Genomic DNA, 17,988 nt, shown 5'->3' with positions numbered 1-17,988 from the left:
TGGTTTTTGTGGAGGTTTTGAGGTGTTTGTGGGCTGTTTTTGGGGTGTTATTGGTGTTGTTTTGGGGTGGTTTTTGGGTTTTTTTTGAGGTGTTTATGGGCTGGTTTTGGGGTGTATATGGGGTGGTTTTGGGGCTGTTCATGTGATGTTTTTGGAGTGTTTTTGAGCTGTTTTTGGGGTGGTTTTGGGGTATTTATGGGCTGTTTTTGGGGTGTTTATGGTCTGGTTTTGGGGTGTTTATGGTCAGTTTCTGGGCTGTTTCTGAGCTGTTTTTGGGGTGGTTTTAGGGTGGTTTTTGGGGTGTTTATGGTCAGTTTCTGGGCTGTTTTTGGGGTGTTTTTGGGGCAGGCCCAGGGGGGGCTGCGGGAGCTGAGCGAGGCCCAGGCCCGCGAGCTGCAGGACAGCCGGAGCCAGAGGGAGAATCTGGAGAGAGAACTGCAGGTTTGGGGGGTTTGGGGGGAAATTTGGGCGGTCCTGGGGGGATTTGGGGAGTCCTGGGGGGGATTTGGGGGGTCCTGGGGGGATTTGGGGGGTCCTGGAGGACTTTGGGGTCAATTCCAGCTTGGATTTGGGGGGATCCTGGGGGAATTCAGGGGTCCTGGGGGTTTTTGGGAGGTCCCGAGGGTCCTCGGGGGGAGATTTGGGGGAGTCCTGGGGGGAATTTGGGGGGGGGGGGGTCCCCAAGCAGATTTTGGGGTCCCAGGTGGGGTTTTGGGGTCCCCGTGGATATTTTGGGGTCCTCACGCAGATTTTGGGGCCCTAGGCAATTTGGGGGTTCCTGGGGGGGCTTTTGGGGGTCCCCAGGGATATTTTGGGGGTCCTGGCAAGGGGAGGTTTGGGGGTCCCAGGAGGTTTTGGGTTCCTGGGGGGGAATTGGGGGTCCCCATGAATGTTTTGGGGTGCCCATGGACATTTTGGGGTCCCTGTGGTTATTTTGGGGTTCCCAGGGGGTTTTTGGGATCCTCGGGGGGATTTGGGGGTTCTGTGGGGTTTTTTGGGGGGTTCCCATGGGCATTTTGGGGTCTTGGGGGTGGTTTTTGGGATTTTGGGGGGGTCCCTATGGATATTTGGGGTCCCCACGGACATTTTGGGGTGCCCATGGACATTTTGGGGTGCCCATTGGTATTTTGGGGTGCTCACGGACAGTTTGGGGTCTCCATGGACATTTTTGGGCCCACATGGACATTTTGGGGTTCCCACGGACATTTTGGGGTGCCCATGGACATTTTGGGGTGCCCATGGACATTTTGGGGTGCCCACGGACATTTGGGGTGCCCACGGACATTTTGGGGTGCCCATGGACATTTTGGGGTGCCCATGGACATTTTGGGGTTCCTATGGACATTTTGGGGTGCCCATGGTTATTTTGGGGTGCCCATGGACATTTTGGGGTCTCCATGGTTATTTTGGGGTGCCCACGGACATTTTGGGGTTCCCACGGACATTTTGGGGTTCTCACGGACATTTTGGGGTGCCAGGTGTGCTCAGGTGAGCGGGAGCAGCTGCGCCAGCGCCTGCACGAGGCCGAGGCCGCCCAGGTGACCCCAAAACCACCCCCGAGACCCCTCCCCACTTTGGGGTCCCCCCCAAACATCGGGGACCCCCCAAAATCCCCCCCCTGTGCCCCCCAGGAGCGGCTGCGGGAGGAGCAGGAGCAGCAGCGGGGGCAGCTCGAGGTGAGAGGGGTTTGGGGGGAATTTGGGGGATTTTGGGGGATTTTGAGATTTTGGGGAAATTTTGGGGGGATTTGGGGTAAATTTGGGGGGATTTGGGATGAATTTTGGGGGGATTTGGGGTAAATTTGGGGGGATTTGGGATGAATTTTAGGGGATTTTGGGGTAAATTTTGGGGTAAATTTTGTGGAGATTTGGGGTAAGTTTGGGGAGATTTTGGGAGATACTGGGATAAAATTTGGGGAAAATGTGGAGGATTTGTGGGTGAATTTTGGGGGGATCTTGAGGAGATTTGGGGGAAATTTTGGGGTGATTTGGGGTAAATTTGGGGGATATGGGGAAGTTTTGGGGTAATTTGGGGTAAATTTTGGGGGGATTTGGGGTAAATTTTGTGGGAAATTTGGGGCATTTTTGACATTTTTTTGGGGAGATTTGGGAAGGTTTTGTGTGGAATCTGGGGTCAGTTTTGGGGAGATTTTGGGGGCATTTGGGGTAAATTCTGGGGGAGGTTTGGGGTAAATTTGGGGGGATATGGGGAGGTTTTGGGTTAAATTTTGGGAAGATTTGGGGTAAATTTTTGGGAAATTTGGGTTAAATTTTGGGGAGATTTGGGTGGAATCTGGGGTAATTTTTGGGGGATTTTGGGTGAATTTTGGGGGAATCTGGGGTAAATTTTTGGGGAGATTTTTGGCGTAAATGTCCCCAAAATGTCCCCCAGATGTCCCCAAGTGTCCCGAATGTCCCCAAATTGTCCCCAAATGTCCCCCCAGGAGGAGCTGGGGCAGCTGCGGGCGGCGCTGGGGGAGGAGCAGCGGCTGCGGGAGCTGCACGAGGCCGAGGGACGCGCCCTGAGACAGGTGGGACCCCAAATCCCCCAAAACAGCCCCAAAAATCCTCCAAAACGGACCCAAAATCCCCTAAAACGGCCACAAACACCACAAAACAGTCCCAAAATCCCCCCAAACGGCCCCAAACCAGCCTCAAAACAGCCCCAAAATTCCCAAAACCAGCCCCAAAATCACCCAAAAATGGCTCTAAAATCCCCTAAAACGGCTCCAAAATCCCCCAACCCCCCCCCAGGAGCTGAGAAACACCCCAAAACTCTCCCAAATCTTCTTGTAATCCCCTAAAATCCCCCCAAATCCAGTTGTGACCCCTCAAAATCCCTCTCATGACCCCCAAAATCCCTCAAAACCCCCCTAAATCCCCCATAAACCCCCAAAAAATCCCCCCAGGTGCTGAAAATCTCCTCCAAAACTCCCCCAAATCTTCTTGTAACCCCCAAAAATCACCCCAAATCCCTTTGCAACCCCTCCAAATTCCTCTCACGACCCCCAAAAATCCCCAAAATCCCCCAAGAACCTGAAAAATCCCCCCCCCCAAACTCTGAAAAAATCCCATTGTGACCCCCAAAAATCACCCCAAATCCCTTTAAAACCCCTCCAAATCCCTCTCAGGACCCCCAAAAACCCCCAAAAGTCCCCTCAGGAGCTGAAAAATCCTCTCCAAAACTCCCCCGATTCTTCTTGTATCCCCCAAAAATCACCCCAAATCCCTTTGCAACCCCTCCAAATCCCTGACACAACCCCTCAAAAATCCCTCAGAACCCCCCCAAAAATCCCAAAACCTCCCCAAAAATCCCCGCAGGAGCTGAAGGACGTGCGGGACGGGCAGCGCATCCTGGAGAAGAAAGGCAGCGCCGCCGTGAGCGACCCCCGGGGGCGCTTTGGGGACACCCCGAAACTTTTGGGGACCCCCCCCAGGGGTTTGGGGGTTCCCCAAACATCCCCAAAAAGCCCAAAATTTCCCCCTTTTAGCTGAAGGACCTTCGGAGGCAGCTGCAGCTGGAGCGGCGCCGGGGGGAGCGGCTGCAGGAGCGGCTGCAGGAGCTGCTGGTGCCCAGCAGGGCCCGCTCGGGTCAGGGGGGACCCCGGATTTGGGGAGGGCGGACCCCGAAATTTGGGGACAGAGGACTTCGGAATTTGGGGGAGAAGGAGCCTGGAATTTGGGGAGGGGGGACCCCAAAAATTGGGTGGGAGGGACCCCGGAATATGACGAAGGTGAACTTCAAAATTTGGGGAGGGAGAACCCAAAAATTGGGAAGGGGGACCCTGAAATTTTGGGAGGAAGGACCCCAGAATTTGAGGGGGGGGGGGGGGGCCCGAAATTGGGGAGGGGGGACTCCTAAAATTGGGGAAGGGGACCCCGGAATTTGGGGAGAAGGAGCCTGAAATTTGGGGAGGGAGGACCCCAAAATATGAAGGGGGAATCTCAAAATTTGGGGAGGGGGGGACCCCGGAATTTGGGGGGGTGAACCTCAAAATTTGGGGAGGGAGGATTCCCTAAATTGGGGAAGGGGACCCCAGAATTTGGGGAGGGGGGACCCCCCCGGAATTTGGGGGGGTGAACCTCAAAATTTGAGGAGGAGGAACCCAAAATTTGGGGAAGGGAGACCCCAAAATTTGGGGAGGGGCAATGCTGAAATTGGGGAAGGGGGACCCCAAAAACTGGCGAAGGAGACCCTGGAATTTGGGGAGGGGGAGACCCTGAAACTGGGGGAGTGAACCTCAACATTTGGTTGGGGGGAACCCCAAAACATGAGGGGCGAATTTCAAAATTTGAGGTGGGGGAGGAACCTCAAAATTGGCGGGGGGGGACCCCGGAATTTGGGGAGGGGAGACCCCGAAATTGGGGAAGGGGGACTCAGAAATTGGGAAGGGGGACCCCGAAATTGGGGGAGGGGGCACCCCAGAATTATGGGGAGGGGGACCCCTAAAATTGGGGAAGGGGACCCCGGAATTTGGGGAGGGGGGACCCTGGAATTTGGGTCAGGGCGACCCCAAAAACTGGGAGAGAGGACCTCGGAATTTGGGGAGAAGGAGCCTGAAATTTGAGGAGGGGGGAACCCTAAAATATGAGGGGGGAATCTCAAAATTTGGGGAGGGGAGGACTCCGGAATTTGGGGAGGGGGACCCCAAAAACTGGGGGAGAGGACTCTGAAATTTGGGTGGGGTCCCTGATGGGATCTTGGGGGTCTCCAGGTGCATTTTGGGGTCCCCAGGTGAGTTTTGGGGTCCCAGATGGATTTTGGGGTCCCTGATGGATTTTGGGGTCCCAGATGGATTTTGGGGTCCCTGATGGATTTTGGGGTTCCCTTTGCAGGGCTGGAGGAGCTGGGGCTGGACGGAGGCTCCTCCCCAGGGCGGGGCCCGGGCGGGGACAGCAGCTCTGTGTCCTCATTGGGCCGTGACGGCTCCGCCCCTGGCAGCACCAAGGTGGGTGGGGCCTCAGAGAGGGGGCGGGGCATCAGGGAGGGGGCGGGGATTAGGCAAAAGGGGTTGTGGTCTCAGGAAAAGGAGGTGGGAATGGGCGTGGTTTGTGTGCGTGAAGTAATGTGGGTGTGGCTGTGGGCGTGGCTTAATGGGGTCAAACGGGAGTGTGGCTTAGTTGAGTGTGGCTCTGAGAAGGCGTGGCTTAAGAGGGCATGGTTTCTTTAGGGCGTGGCTTATTTTGGGTGTAAAAATTAGGGGTGTGGCTTGAGGGCTAGTTGAGGGTGTTACCATGTGTGGGCGTGGCTTTAGGGGTGTGGCTTAAGAGGGGGTGGCTGGGTGGGTGTGGCTTAGCCAAGCAGCTAATTTGGGGTGTGGCTTAAATTAGTGTGACGAAATGGGGGTGTGGCTTAAGAGGGTGTGGTCGGGGGTGGGGTGGGCGTGGTTTAATGTCACAACTAATTTGGGGTGTGGCCTGATTGTGGGCGTGGCTTGGGTGTGACCCAATGGGGGGTGTGGCTTATAAGAGTGTGGTTGGCTGAACGTGGCTTAATTAGCACAGCTAATTTGGGATGTGGCTTAAATGGGTGTGACCCAATGGAGGTGTGGCTTAAGAGGGTGTGGCTGGATGGGCGTGGCTTAACCAGAACACAGGTGATTGGGGGTGTGGCTTAAAGAGCTGTACCCCAATGGGGGTGTGGCTTGAGTGGGTGTGGCTTAATTAGGTCACAACAAATTTGGGTGTGGCTTGATTTTGGGCGTGGCTTGGGTGTGATCCAATGGGGGTGTGGCTTATGAGGGTGTGGCTTGGTGGGTGTGGATTATTAGAGCCCAGCTATTTTGGGTTGTGGCTTAATTGGGTGTGACCCAATGGGGATATGGCTTAAGTGGGTGTGGCTAATTATAGCACACCAAATTTGCGTGTGGTCTGATTTGGGGGCGTGGCTTGTGCGGCACCCAATGGGGGTGTGGCTTATGAGGGTGTGTCTTAGTGGGCGTGGCTTGACTGCGGGCGCGGCCTAGCTGTGACCCACGTGGATGTGTTTTATTGTCCCTTCCCCATGTGGGCGTGGCCATTTTCCCCCTTTCCTTTATGAATGAACCTCATGGTGGGGGATGGAGCTCTGTTGGGCGTGGTCTGACTCGCCGTGGCCCCGCCCCCGGCCCCGCCCCCCGCCAGTCGGGCTCGGGCAGCCCCGGGGGCGGCAGCGGGCAGCGGCGGGGGGGTCCCGGCCGGGGGGGGCCTGTCCCCAGCAGAGGTGGCCGAGCTGTTCCAGAGGCTGGCGCAGAGCCAGCAGGAGCGCTGGCTGCTGGAGGAGAAGGTACCGGGGAACTGGGGGGACTGGGGGGGACTGGGACGGGATTGGGGGGTGACTGGGAGCACTGGGAGCGACTGGAGGGAGATTGGGAGGGGGCTGGGGGGAGTGGGAGGCACTGGGAAGGACTGGGAGATGGATTGAGGGGGGTTGGAAGGGCTGGGAGGGATTGGCGAGGGACTGGGGGGGAACTGGGAAGGGATTGGGGGGACTGGGAGAGGGATTGAGGGGTGTTGGGGGAACTGGGAGAGATTGGGAGCACCGGGAGGGAACTGGGGGACACTGGGAGAGGATTGGGAGGGACTGGGAAGGAGCTGGGAGGAACTTGGAGGGACTGGGAGGGGCGGGGGGGTCGCACCTGGAGCTCACCTGCAGCTCCCCGGGCAGGTGAGGCACCTGGAGGTGTCGAGCGCGTCCATGGCCGAGGATCTGTGCAGGAAGAGCGCCATCATCCAGAGCTTCGTCAGGGACAGCCGCACAGGTGAGGCACCCGGGTCACCTGTCCCTGACCTGTTACACCTGGGCCTCACCTGTTCCTCACCTGTTACACCTGGGCTCACCTGTACCTGTTACACCTGTCCCTCACCTGTTACACTTGAGCCTCACCTGGCACTCCTCTCACTTGTTCCTCACCTGTACCTTCACCTGGCACCCCAACCACTTGTCACCTCCCTCACCTGTCAGCTCACCTGTCCCACCCTCACCTGTCCCCACCCATCTGATCCTTCTCACCTATCCCCTCACCTGTCCCAGTCTCACCTGTTCTCTGTCCCCTCCTCACCTGTCCCAATCTCACCTGTCCCTCACCTCTCACCTGCCCCTGACCTGACCCTCACCTGTCTCTGTCCCTCACCTGTCCCTCACGTGTTCCTCACCTGTTCCACTCTCACCTGTCCCTCACCTGTCCCAGGTTCACTTGTCCCTCACCTTTCCCTTGCCTCTCACCTGTCCCATCTCACCTCTGGTCCCTCACCTGTCCCACTCTCACCTGTCCCTCACCTGTCCCTCACCTGTCACCTGCAGAGGCCGCGGGTCCCGCGGGGCCGGCCCGGCGCGGGGCGGGGCCGGGCCCAGGTGAGGAGGGGCTGCGGGAGATGAACAAGAAGCTGCAGAACCTCCTGGAGGAGCAGCTGACCAAGAACCTGCACCTGGCACAGGTCAGGGGGCGGTCCAGCGGGGGCGGGGCCTAAAGGGGTGGGGTTTGTGAGAAAGGGGTGGAGCCTCTTAAAGGGGTGTGGTTTATCGAAATGGGTGTGGTCTCTGGGAAGAGGTGTGGCTAAAAGGGTGAGGGTGTGGCTTATAGGGGTGTGGCTTGTGGGAAAGGGGTGGGGCCTCTAAACGGGCTGTGGTTGAAAATGGGTGTGGCCAAATTATGAGGGTGTGGCTTAATGGGGTGGAGATTAACAAGAGGCGTGGTGTAAGTTAGGGGGTGTGGCAGAAGCGATGACATCACTGAGTTTATGGACATGAAAGGGGGGGTTGAAGTGGAAGGGGTTTCAGCGGTGGGCGTGGCCACGTTGAGGGCGTGGTCACATGCAGTGGGTCTCTTCCTCCCCCATTTCTCCCTTTCCAGGACCTGGAGTCGCTGTCCCAGGAGCTGGCGCAGCTCAGGAAGGAACAGGCGGCCCCCCAGGGACCCCCCTGAGGGGCGGGGCCTCTCCTGGTGGGCGGGGCCTCGCCCCCTGCCCCCCCGCAGGCTCCGCCCCCCGGCCGGGGCGCTGCTGCGGGGGAGGCGTGGCCCCTTTAAGGACGGGGTGGGCCCCTCCAGTATTGCCCCTTTAAGTCCGGACGGTTCTTTATGTGGCGTTGCCCCTTTAATGGTGGGTGGGGCTTCCTGGAGGGCGTTGTCCCTTTAACACTGGGGGTGGTTCCGCCGCGGCGTTTCCCCTTTAAGGAGGACGTGGTCCCCACTGTGGCGTTGCCCGTTTAAGGGGGTCCCGCATGCGCCCCCCTCTCCTCCCCAATAAACCCGATGTGAATCGCTGCCTGTGACGTCATTTCGTTGCGTTGGGAAAGGGGGGGGGCGCGGTGACGTCGTCAGAGGAACGGAGCCGGCAGAGCCCGCCCCGTGACGTCACTTCCGCCAGCTGCCCCGGATGTTGTTGCCGCGGCCACGGCCGCAGGACGGGCACGGGCGCGGCGCGGCTCCGGATCCCCCCCACAGAACCGCGCACCGTCCGGCCGGTGGGCGCGGCGTGACGTCAGCACGGTGACGTAACACCAGCCCTCCGCTTCCCCGGCTCGGGGGGGCGGCGGCGGCGGCGAAACCCCCTCGGAACCCCCAACCCCCACCGAGACCCCGCCCCAACATGGCGGCGACGGCGGGGGGCGGGGCCTCGCCGGGGGGCGGGGTCGGGGCCGCGCTGGAGGAGGAGTGCGAGGTTGTGCGCGTGCGCGTCAAGGTAAGGGGCGTGGCGTGCATGTGGGCGGGGCCTCGCCTGGGTGTGGTGATGTCATCAGCGGAGGTGGGCGGGGTTAAAGGGTGGGGTCACGTGCTCTCCGGCAGCCAATCAGCTCGGGTGTGGCACCGGCGGGAAAATTTCCCGCCTTTCGGGTCACATGGGAGGCGGTGGCCAATCCGCGTTGCGGTAGGGGCGCGGCGCTGCTGTGGGGACGGTGCTGCGCCGCCATGTTGGATCGCTGTGAGGGCCGGGGGGCTCCAGGACCTTCCGGGACCCCCCGAGACCTTCCTGAGACCCCCTGACACTCCTCCCGCAGAAGAACGAGGGGCAGCAGCCGCCCGAGTTCCGCTCGTTTGCCGTGGACCCACAGATCACCTCGCTGGACGTGCTGCAGCACATCCTGGCCCGGGCCTTTGACCTGCAGGGGTGAGCGGGACCCCCCCCCACGCCTTGGTTCCCTCCTCTGAGCACACCTGGGACCCCCCAGAGCCCCCAGGTGAGCTCACCTGTGTCCCCTCAGGAAGAAAAGCTTCGTTCTGAGCTTTGCGGCGCGGGACGGGCAGGGCCAGGACACCTTTGTGCCTCTGCTGAGCGATGGTGACCTGGCCAACGCCTTCAACTGTGCCCGGCCCACGCTGAGGCTGCGCCTGGATGTGAGGAACCCCCCTGACAGTGAGTGACACACCTAGGATACACCTGGGGGAGTGGAGACATGCATGGAATACACCTGGGATACACCTGGGACACACCTGGGTGGGTGGAGATGCACCTGGAGCACACCTGGGATATATCTGGGTGGGTGGAAACGTACCTGGGATACACCTGGGTGGGTGGAGATACACCTGGGACACACCTGAGATACACCAGGGATACACCTGGATGGGTGGAGACACACCTGGGACACACACAGACCTACCTGACACACACTTAAGTGTGAGAGATCGCCTGTGACACACCTATGGTACATCTAGGGCAGCCCTAGGTACTGGGGACACACCTGGAATGCACCTGAGACACACCTGGGGAAGTCACAGACTTACCTGGACACACCTGGGTGGGACAGGACACATCTGAGGACACACACTGGGGACATTCGGTGACCTGAGCTGGGTGTCAGGAGGCTCTGGGTCCCTGGAGGTGCCCAGGTGTGCGAGGTGGGGCTCCCACGGCTCTCAGGTACCTGTGGCTCAGGTGTGCTGTCCCCAGGCCCGCTGCTGGAGGACTGGGACATCATCAGCCCGCGCGAGGTGGCGGCGGCCGAGCCGGTCCCCGAGCGCCGCTCGCTGCTGGCGGCGGCCCTGCCTTTCACCCAGGCTCTGCTGGCACAGGTGAGGCACACCTGGCACAGGTGAGACACATCTGGAATGCCCCACCCTGCTGGAAGCTCACAGCGAGCTCCTCTTGGGCCTCCCAGTGCCCTCCCAGTGTCACCTGTGCTGTTCCCACAGGTGGGCCGGACGCTGGCACGGGCACAGGCTGCCCTGGCGTGGCCCGAGGGGACCCCGGCCGTGTCCCCGCCCCCTCCCCCGCCCCCGCCCTGCGCCCCCCTGAGCGACGCCGACCTGAGGTTGTACCTGGGCCCAGGTGGGCGCCTGCTGCGGCCCCAGGACCTGCGGCTGCACGTCTTCCACGGCGGCGTCGAGCCCGGCCTGCGCAAGGTGAGAGCTCAGAGACACACCTGGGACACACCTGGGGGGTGTGGTCACACATTGGGTATGCCTGGGAGGTATGGTCACACTTGGGACACAACTGGGGGGGTGTGGTCACACCTGGGGTACATCTCAGGGGCTGTGGTCACACCTGGAGCACACCTGGGAGGGGTTCTGGTCACACCTGGAGTCCTCTGAGCCACACTTTGGGGTCTTCTGAGCCACACCTTGTGAGTTCTCCCTGAGCCTTACCTGGTGGTTGTGATTATACCTGAGTCACACCTGGGGTGGTCTGGTCACACCTGAGTCACACCTGAGGTGTTCTGGTCACACCTGGGGTGGTCTGGTCACACCTGAGTCACACCTTGGGGGTTCTGATGTTTTCTGATGTCACCTCAGCCACACCTGGGGATCTTCAGATCCATCCTGACCAACACCTGAGAGTTCTTGCTGTCCTTAACCCCGTTTCCCCCATACAGGTGGTGTGGTGTTACCTGCTGAACGTGTTTTGGTCTCACCTGTTTGTGTCACCTGCTGAACCTGTCCCTGCTCTCACCTGTCCCATTCCCCCTGTATAGGTGGTGTTACCTGCTGAACGTGTCCCTGATCCCTTACCTGTCCATATCTCCCCACACAGGTGGTGTGGTGTTACCTGCTGAACCTGTCCCTGATCCCTCACCTGTCCCATTTCCCCTTGCACAGGTGGTGTGGTGTTACCTGCTGAACCTGTCCTTAATCTCTCACCTGTCCCCATTCCATCCTGTACAGGTGGTGTGGCATTACCTGCTGAACCTGTCCCTGATTTCACCTGTCTCATCTCCTTGCACAGGTGGTGTGGTGTTAGCTGCTGAACGTGTTCCCAGTGTCTCACCTGTCCCATTTTGCCCCTGTTCAGGTAGTCTGGCGTTACCTGCTAAACCTGTCCATGATCTCACCTGTCCCTATCTCCCCCCACAGGTAGTCTGGCATTACCTGCTGAACATGTTCCTGATCTCACCTGTCCATATCTCCCTTTACAGGTGGTGGGGCATTATCTGCTGAACATGTCCCTGATCCCTCACCTGTCCATGTTTTTTCCCACACAGGTAGTCTGGCGTTACCTGCTGAACGTGTTCCTGTGCTCACCTGTAGCCATTTTACCCCACACAGGTGGTGTGGCGTTACCTCCTGAACCTGTCCCTGATCCCTCACCTCTCCCATTCCTCTGTACTGGTGGTGTGCCGTTACCTGCTGAACGTGTTCGTGATGTTTCTCCTGTTGATTCCTGATCTCTCACTTGTCTCATTCCCCTGTACAGGTAGTCTGGTGTCACCTGCTGAACCTGTCCCTGATCTTACCTGTCCCATCTTCCCACACAGGTGGTGTGGCGTTACCTGCTGAACGTGTTCCCAGTGTCTCACCTGTCACCATTTTGCCCCGTACAGGTGGTGTGGCGTTACTTGCTGAACTGAATGTGGTGTTACCTGCTGAACCTATCCCATAACCCCCCACACAGGTGGTGTGGTGTTACCTGCTGAACCTGTCCCATAACCTCCCACACAGGTGGTGTGGTGTTACCTGCTGAACCTGTCCCCATTCCCCTGTACAGGTAGTCTGGCGTTACCTGCTGAACGTGTTCCTGATCTCACCTGTCACCATTTTGCCCCTGTACAGGTGGTGTGGCGTTACCTGCTGAACGTGTTCCCCACCGGCCTCACGGGCCAGGAGCGCCTGTCCCACCTGCGCCTCAAGGCAGCCGAGTACTCCTCGCTGAAGGTGGCGCTGGCCGCCCGCGCCGCGCCGGCCGAGCTGGCGCAGGTGGCGGCGGCCGTGCGCAAGGACGTGGTGCGCACCGACCGCGCGCACCCGTACTTCGGCGGCCCCGAGGAGGGCCACCCTCACCTGGCGGCGCTGCAGGCGCTGCTCACCACCTTCGCGCTGGGCCACCCGCGCCTCTCCTACTGCCAGGGCATGTCGGACGTGGCGGCGCCGCTGCTGGCCGTGCTGGACGACGAGGCGCAGGCCTTCCTGTGCTTCTGCTCGCTGATGCGCCGCCTGGCGCCGCGCTTCCGCCCCGGCGGCCGCGGGCTGGCGCGGGCCTTTGGCCACCTGCGCCGGCTGCTGCGCCGCGCCGACCCGCAGTTCTGGGCCTTCCTGGCGGCGCGCGGCGCCCACGACCTCCTCTTCTGCTACCGCTGGCTGCTGCTGGAGCTCAAGCGCGAGTTCGCCTTCGAGGACGCGCTCAAGGTGCTGGAGATCACCTGGAGCTCGCTGCCGCCGGCGCCGCCGCCGCCCCCCGAGGGGGTCCCGCTGCTCGGAGCCCCCCTGGGAGCTCGCAGGGCCGGGCGGGCGTTGAGGGAGCGGCGGGGGCTGCGGCCGAGGCCGCCCAGGAGGAGGAGGAGGAGGAGGAGGAACGTGGAGGAGGAGGAGGAGGAAGGTCGAGGAGAAGGTGGTGGAGCGGTCACGGACGGTGCTGGTGGTGGTTTTGGGGGTCTCAAGGGTTCCTGTGATGGACCTGAGGGTGGCAGGAGCTCCAGTGATGATCCAGGTGGTCCCACAAGCTCCTGCGATGTCCCAGAGGGTCCAACAAGCTCCAGTGACATCCCAGGAGGTCTCAAGAGCTCCAGTGATGGCCCAGAGGGTCCTACAAGTTCCAGTGATGATCCAGGTGGTCCCAAGAGCTCCAGTGATGTCCTCAATGGTCCCACGAGCTCCAGCGATGGCCCAGAAGGTCCCACAAGCTCCAGTGGTAGCCCTGGGGGTCTCAAGACTTCCAGTGATAGCCCAGAGGGTCCCAAGAGCTCCAGAGATGTCCCCAGCAGTCCCAAGATCTCCAGCGAGGTCTTTGAGAGCCCCAAGAGCTTCAGTGATGTTCTAGAAGGTTCCAAGGTCATCCAGAAGAGTCCCAAGAGCTCCAGCGATGTCCCCGACGGTCCCAGGGACAGCCTGGAGAGTCCCAAGAGCTTTAAGAACATTCAGGAAGGTCTTGAGAGCTCCAGCGATGTCCCTAAAGGTCACAAAAGCTCCAGAGATGTCCACAAAGGTCACAAGAGCTCCAGAGATGTCCCCAAAGGTCACAAGAGCTCCAGGAAGGTCCAGGGGAGACCTCCCAGGGGTGCTGGAGGAGCCCCCGAGGGCTCCAAGGACTCGGAGCCAGGTGGCCCCAGGAAGGTGGAGGAAGGCACCGACGCCCTGGAGATGGAGCAGAGACCCCACAGCCTCTGCTGGGGGGCTGCAGAAGACCCCAAAAAAGGACAGGGTGGCCCCAGAGAGGGACACGACGCAAGAGAAGGACGAGGTGACCTCAGGAAAGGACGAGGTGACCCCAGAGAGGGATTTGGTGACCCCAAAGAGGGACCGGATGACCCAAGAGAAGGAGGAGATGACTCTGAGATGAATCATGATGGCCTCAAAGTTCATGATGATCTCAGAGAAGGACACAGCTTTGGAGAAGACCACAACAGCCCCAAGGATGACCGCTGTGACCACCATGATGACCACAAGGATGGCCACCATGACCCCAGGGATGACCACCTCATGGATGGCCTCAAGGATGGCCATGATGACCGCAAGGAAGGACATGATGACCCCAGACATGGCCACTGTGACCCCAGGGATGGCCGTGATGACCTCAAGGAAGGACGTGATGATCTCAGACATGGTCACGATGACCCCAAGGAAGGACGTGCTGACCCCAGACATGACCACCACGACCCCAAGGACAACCACGACGACCTCAGGCACGGCCGCCACCACCCCAAGGACGAACACCACCACACCAACCACGTCCACCACGACCTCACCGACGCCCACCGCCCCCCCAGAACCGCCCGCCACAACCCCACCACCCCCGACGACCCTTGGGGCGGCCGCTGGGCTTGGGAAGACCCTTCCTCCTCTTCATCCTCCTCGTGCTCCTCGTGTTCCTCCTCCTCCTCCTCCTCGGACGAGGAGGTGACGGTGGAGGACGACGGCGCGCCGCTGCCGCCTCCGGAAGAGCTGGGCCAGGGGAACCCGTTCCTGCTCTTCGTGTGCCTGGCCATGCTGCTGGAGCAGCGCGAGGCCGTGATGGCGCGCGGCGGCGACTACAACGAGGTGGCCATGCACTTCGACCGCCTGGTGCGCCGCCACCACCTGCCGCGCGTCCTGCGCCGCGCCAAGGCGCTCTTCGCCAGGTACCTCGAGGGCTGGGGGGCCACCGCGCCGGGGGGACCTCCGGCGGGACCGCCCTCGGGGTAAGGGGGACGCGGAGGAAGGTGCAGGAGATGCCAGAGGGGTGGGGGACGTGGGGGAGAGAGGGTGGGAGAGGTGAGGGCAGTGGAGGGGTGAGGTGGTGGCCTTGTAGAACATCTTGGAACATCTGCAGAAGGTGCTGAGGTCATTGTGGGGGGTTGAAGACTCACTGGAGGTCTGTGGGAGAACATGGTGACCCCATAGAACATCTCAGAGTTGGACTGAAATCATCATGAGGGGCTCAAGAGTCACTGGAGGTCTGTAGGAGAACATGGTGACCCCGTAGAACATCTCAGAACATCTCAAAGGAGTTCTGAGATTATCACGAGGGGCTCCAAAGTCACTGGAGGTCTGTAGGACGCTGTGGTGACTCCATAAAACATCTCAAAGTTGGACTGAGGACATAATGAGGAGCTTCAAAGTCACTTTCAGTCTGTAGGATAAGGTGGTGACCCCATAGAACATCTCAAAGAGGTTCTGAGGTTGTCAGGAGGGGTTCCAAAGTCACTGGAGGTCTGTAGGACAGCATGGTGACCCCATAGAACATCTCAGAGTTGGACTGAAATCATCATGAGGGGCTCAAGAGTCACTGGAGGTCTGTAGGAGAACATGGTGACCCCATAGAACATTTCAGAGAGGGTCTGAGGTCATCATGAAGGGCTCCAAAGAGTTTGTTATGACCCCATGGAACATCTCAGAGCATCTCAAAGAAGTTCTGAGATTATCACGAGGGGCTCCAAAATCACTGGAGGCCTGTAGGAGAACATGGTGACCCCATAAAACACCTCAGAACATCTCAAAGTTGGTCTGAGGACATCATGAGGGGCTTCAAAGTCACTGGAGGTCTGTAGGGCAAGGTGGTGACCCCATGGAACATCTCAAAGAGGTTCTGAGGTCATCATGAGGAGCTCCAGAGTCACTGTGGGTTTGTAGGACAACATGGTGACCCCATGGAACATCTCAAAGAGGATCTGAGGTCATTATGAGGGGCTCTACGGGGTCTGTAGGACAAGGTGGTGACCCCGTAGAACATCTCAGAGTGGGCCTGAGGTCATTGTGAGGGGCTTCAAAGTCACTGGAGGTTTGTAGGGCAAGGTGGTGACCCCATGGAACATCTGAAAAAGGTCCTGGGGTCCTCGTGAGGGGCTCCAGAATCACTGTGGGTTTGTAGGACAACATGGTGACCCCATAGAACATCTCAGAGTTGCACTGAGGTCATTGTGAGGGGTTTCAAAGGCACTGGAGTTCTGTAGGATAAGGTGGTGACCCCATGGACATCTCAGAGAGGTTCTGAGGTCATTATGAGAGGCTGCAAAGGGTCTGTAGGACGAGGTGGTGACTCCATAGAACATCTCCAGGAGGTCCTGATGTCACCTTGGGGAGATTTTGGTCACTGCCAGGGTCTGTAGGACAACCTGGGGACACCATAAAACGTCACCATGAGGTCACCAAGGAGACTCCAAGGCCACCACGGGGTCCCTGGGGACCCCAAAGCCACCACATGTCCCCAAGGCCACCATGAGGTCCCCAAGGCTGCCCTGGGGTCAGCAGGGACCCCCAGTTTCCCCATGACATCCCCAGAGACCCCTCCCAGTACAAACCAGTACAGCCCAGTGCGCCACCCTGCTGGGTTCTGCACCACCGTGGGACATCCCAGTACAAACCAGTATGAACCAGTACCAACCACTCGCCTGGGGACTCCTGGATCTGCATTGCCTTGGGCCGCACCAGTACAAACCAGTATGGACCAGTATGGAGCAGGAAGGGGCTGGGAGCCCCCCACATGCATCGCCTTGTGACGGACCAGTATGGACCAGTACGGACCAGTACGGACCAGTGCCTTGCCATGGCCTTCAGCCATCCCAGTATGGACCAGTATGGACCAGTTTGGCAGCCAAACTGGGAGCTCTTCACCGGCGTGGCCTTGGGTCCTCCCAGCATGGACCAGTACGGACCAGTACGGACCAGTACAAACCAGTCCAGAGCTCTCCTCACCCGCGTGGCCTTGCGTGCTCCCAGTACGGACCAGTACAGACCAGTATGGACCGGTAGGGCGCCCCCCCAGTGCTGTGTTGATGCCCACAGGCCTTCTCCCAGTATGGACCAGTACAAACCAGTTCCTGCCCCACCCCCACCCTGGGTGCCTTCTCCCCTCCCCCCCCTTTATTTATTGCCCCTCCCCCCCCAGCCCGGGGGGGGGTCCCGGGGGGGTCCCAGAGGTGCCGGAATCGCCAATAAACCACGCCTGATACTGGTGGGGCTCCCAGTGTGGACTGGGACGGACTGGGATATTCCCGGTATGGACTGGGAGGGAGATTGGGGCTCCCAGTATGGACTGGGAGGGACTGGGATATTCCCAGTATGGATTGGGAAGGGGTTGGAGCTTCCCAGTATGGACTGGGAGAAAATTTGGGGTTCCCAGTATGGACTGGGAGGGAGACTGGGGCTCCCAGTATGGACTGGGAAGGGGTTGGAGGTTCCCAGTATGGACTGGGAGGGACTGGGAGCTCCCAGTATGGACTGGGAAGGAATTGGGGTCTCCCAGTATGGACTGGGAGGGAGATTGGAGTTCCCAGTACGGACTGGGAGGGAGATTGTGGCTCCCAGTATGGACTGGAAGGGACTGGGAGGGAGATTAAAGTTCCCAGTATGGTTTGGGAGGAACTGGGAGAGAATTTGGGGTTCCCAGTATGGACTGGGTGGGACTGGGAAGTTCCCAGTATGGACCGGGAGGGAATTTGGAGTTCCCAGTATGGACTGGGTGGCACTGGGAAGTTCCCAGTATGGACTGGGAAGAGGTTGTGTTGTCCCAGTATGGACTGGGACTGACTGGGGAGTTCCCAGTATGAACCGGGAGGGCGTGGGCAGGGGCGGGGCCTGGACTGGGATTTTCCCATTGTTCCCAGTTTGCTCCCAGCGCTGGCTGAGGGTGCTCCCAGTTCCCCCAGTTCCCTTTCCCAGTCCCCCAGTCCTCCCTCCCAGTTCCTCCAGTCCCTCCCAGTACTCTCAGTTCCCTTCCCAGTGTCCCCAGCCCCCCAGCACCCCCCCAGTCCCTCCCAGTGTCCCCAGTTCCCTTTCTCAGTCCCTCCCAGTTCCCCCAGTCTCCCCCAGTGCCCCTTAAATCCCCTCCCAGTTGCCCCCAGTTCCTTCCCAGTTCCCCTTTCAGCCCCCCCAGTCCCTCCCAGTCCCCCCAGTCCCTTCCAATGCCTTCCCAGTCCCTCCCAGTTTCCCCCAGTTCCCCTCCCAGTCCGTCCCAGTTGCCCTCACTCCCTCCTAGTCCTCCCCAGTCCATTCCAGTCCCTCCCAGTTCCCTCCCAGTTGCCCCCAGTCTCTCCCAGTCCCTCCCAGTGGCGCCAGTTCCCCCCCAATCCCCTCCCAGTCCCTCCCCAGTTCCCCTTTCCGCCGCCCCAGTCCCTTCCAGTGCCCCCAGTTCCCTCTCCAGTCCCTCCCAGCCCCCCCAGACCCTC

The 17,988-nt window shown here is 59.8% G+C and overlaps 2 protein-coding genes across 2 annotated transcripts; both read left to right on the top strand.

Moving 5' to 3' along the window:
- Positions 1–348: 348 nt before the first annotated feature.
- GRIPAP1 (GRIP1 associated protein 1) lies at positions 349–7,903 on the top strand (the record flags this gene model as incomplete). The annotated part of the gene is made up of 11 exons (XM_054295361.1): positions 349–441; positions 1,479–1,538; positions 1,632–1,676; positions 2,444–2,530; positions 3,321–3,377; positions 3,491–3,590; positions 4,836–4,948; positions 6,123–6,188; positions 6,646–6,739; positions 7,282–7,415; positions 7,832–7,903. Coding segments are annotated over 11 exons (921 nt in total), but the record flags the coding sequence as incomplete, so codon positions are not given.
- A 479-nt stretch (positions 7,904–8,382) lies between these two features.
- TBC1D25 (TBC1 domain family member 25) lies at positions 8,383–14,527 on the top strand. Its single transcript, XM_054295360.1, has 7 exons — positions 8,383–8,660; positions 8,977–9,086; positions 9,181–9,332; positions 9,867–9,988; positions 10,109–10,318; positions 11,963–12,639; positions 12,850–14,527. Exons 1-7 carry the CDS (start codon positions 8,568–8,570, stop codon positions 14,525–14,527), a joined length of 3,042 nt encoding a protein of 1,013 aa, XP_054151335.1. The 5' UTR covers positions 8,383–8,567.
- The last annotated feature ends 3,461 nt before the right edge of the window (positions 14,528–17,988 follow it).

This window comes from Melozone crissalis, unplaced genomic scaffold (genome assembly GCF_028551555.1).
Source record: "Melozone crissalis strain CALT ecotype California unplaced genomic scaffold, PUWL_Pcris_2 ptg000653l_1, whole genome shotgun sequence".
In the NCBI taxonomy this organism is placed as follows: Eukaryota; Metazoa; Chordata; class Aves; order Passeriformes; family Passerellidae; genus Melozone; species Melozone crissalis.
The sequence above is the reverse complement of the archived record's forward strand: the minus strand, read 5'-3'. Positions and strand labels throughout refer to the sequence as shown.

Coding starts and splice junctions, on each gene's coding strand:
- TBC1D25 (XM_054295360.1), top strand. CDS start 8,568: ATGGCGGCGACGGCGGGGGGCGGGGCCTCGCCGGGGGGCGGGGTCGGG. Junction 9,333..9,866: donor TGTGAGGAACCCCCCTGACA/GTGAGTGACACA, acceptor TGCTGTCCCCAG/GCCCGCTGCTGGAGGACTGG. Junction 10,319..11,962: donor TCGAGCCCGGCCTGCGCAAG/GTGAGAGCTCAG, acceptor GCCCCTGTACAG/GTGGTGTGGCGTTACCTGCT.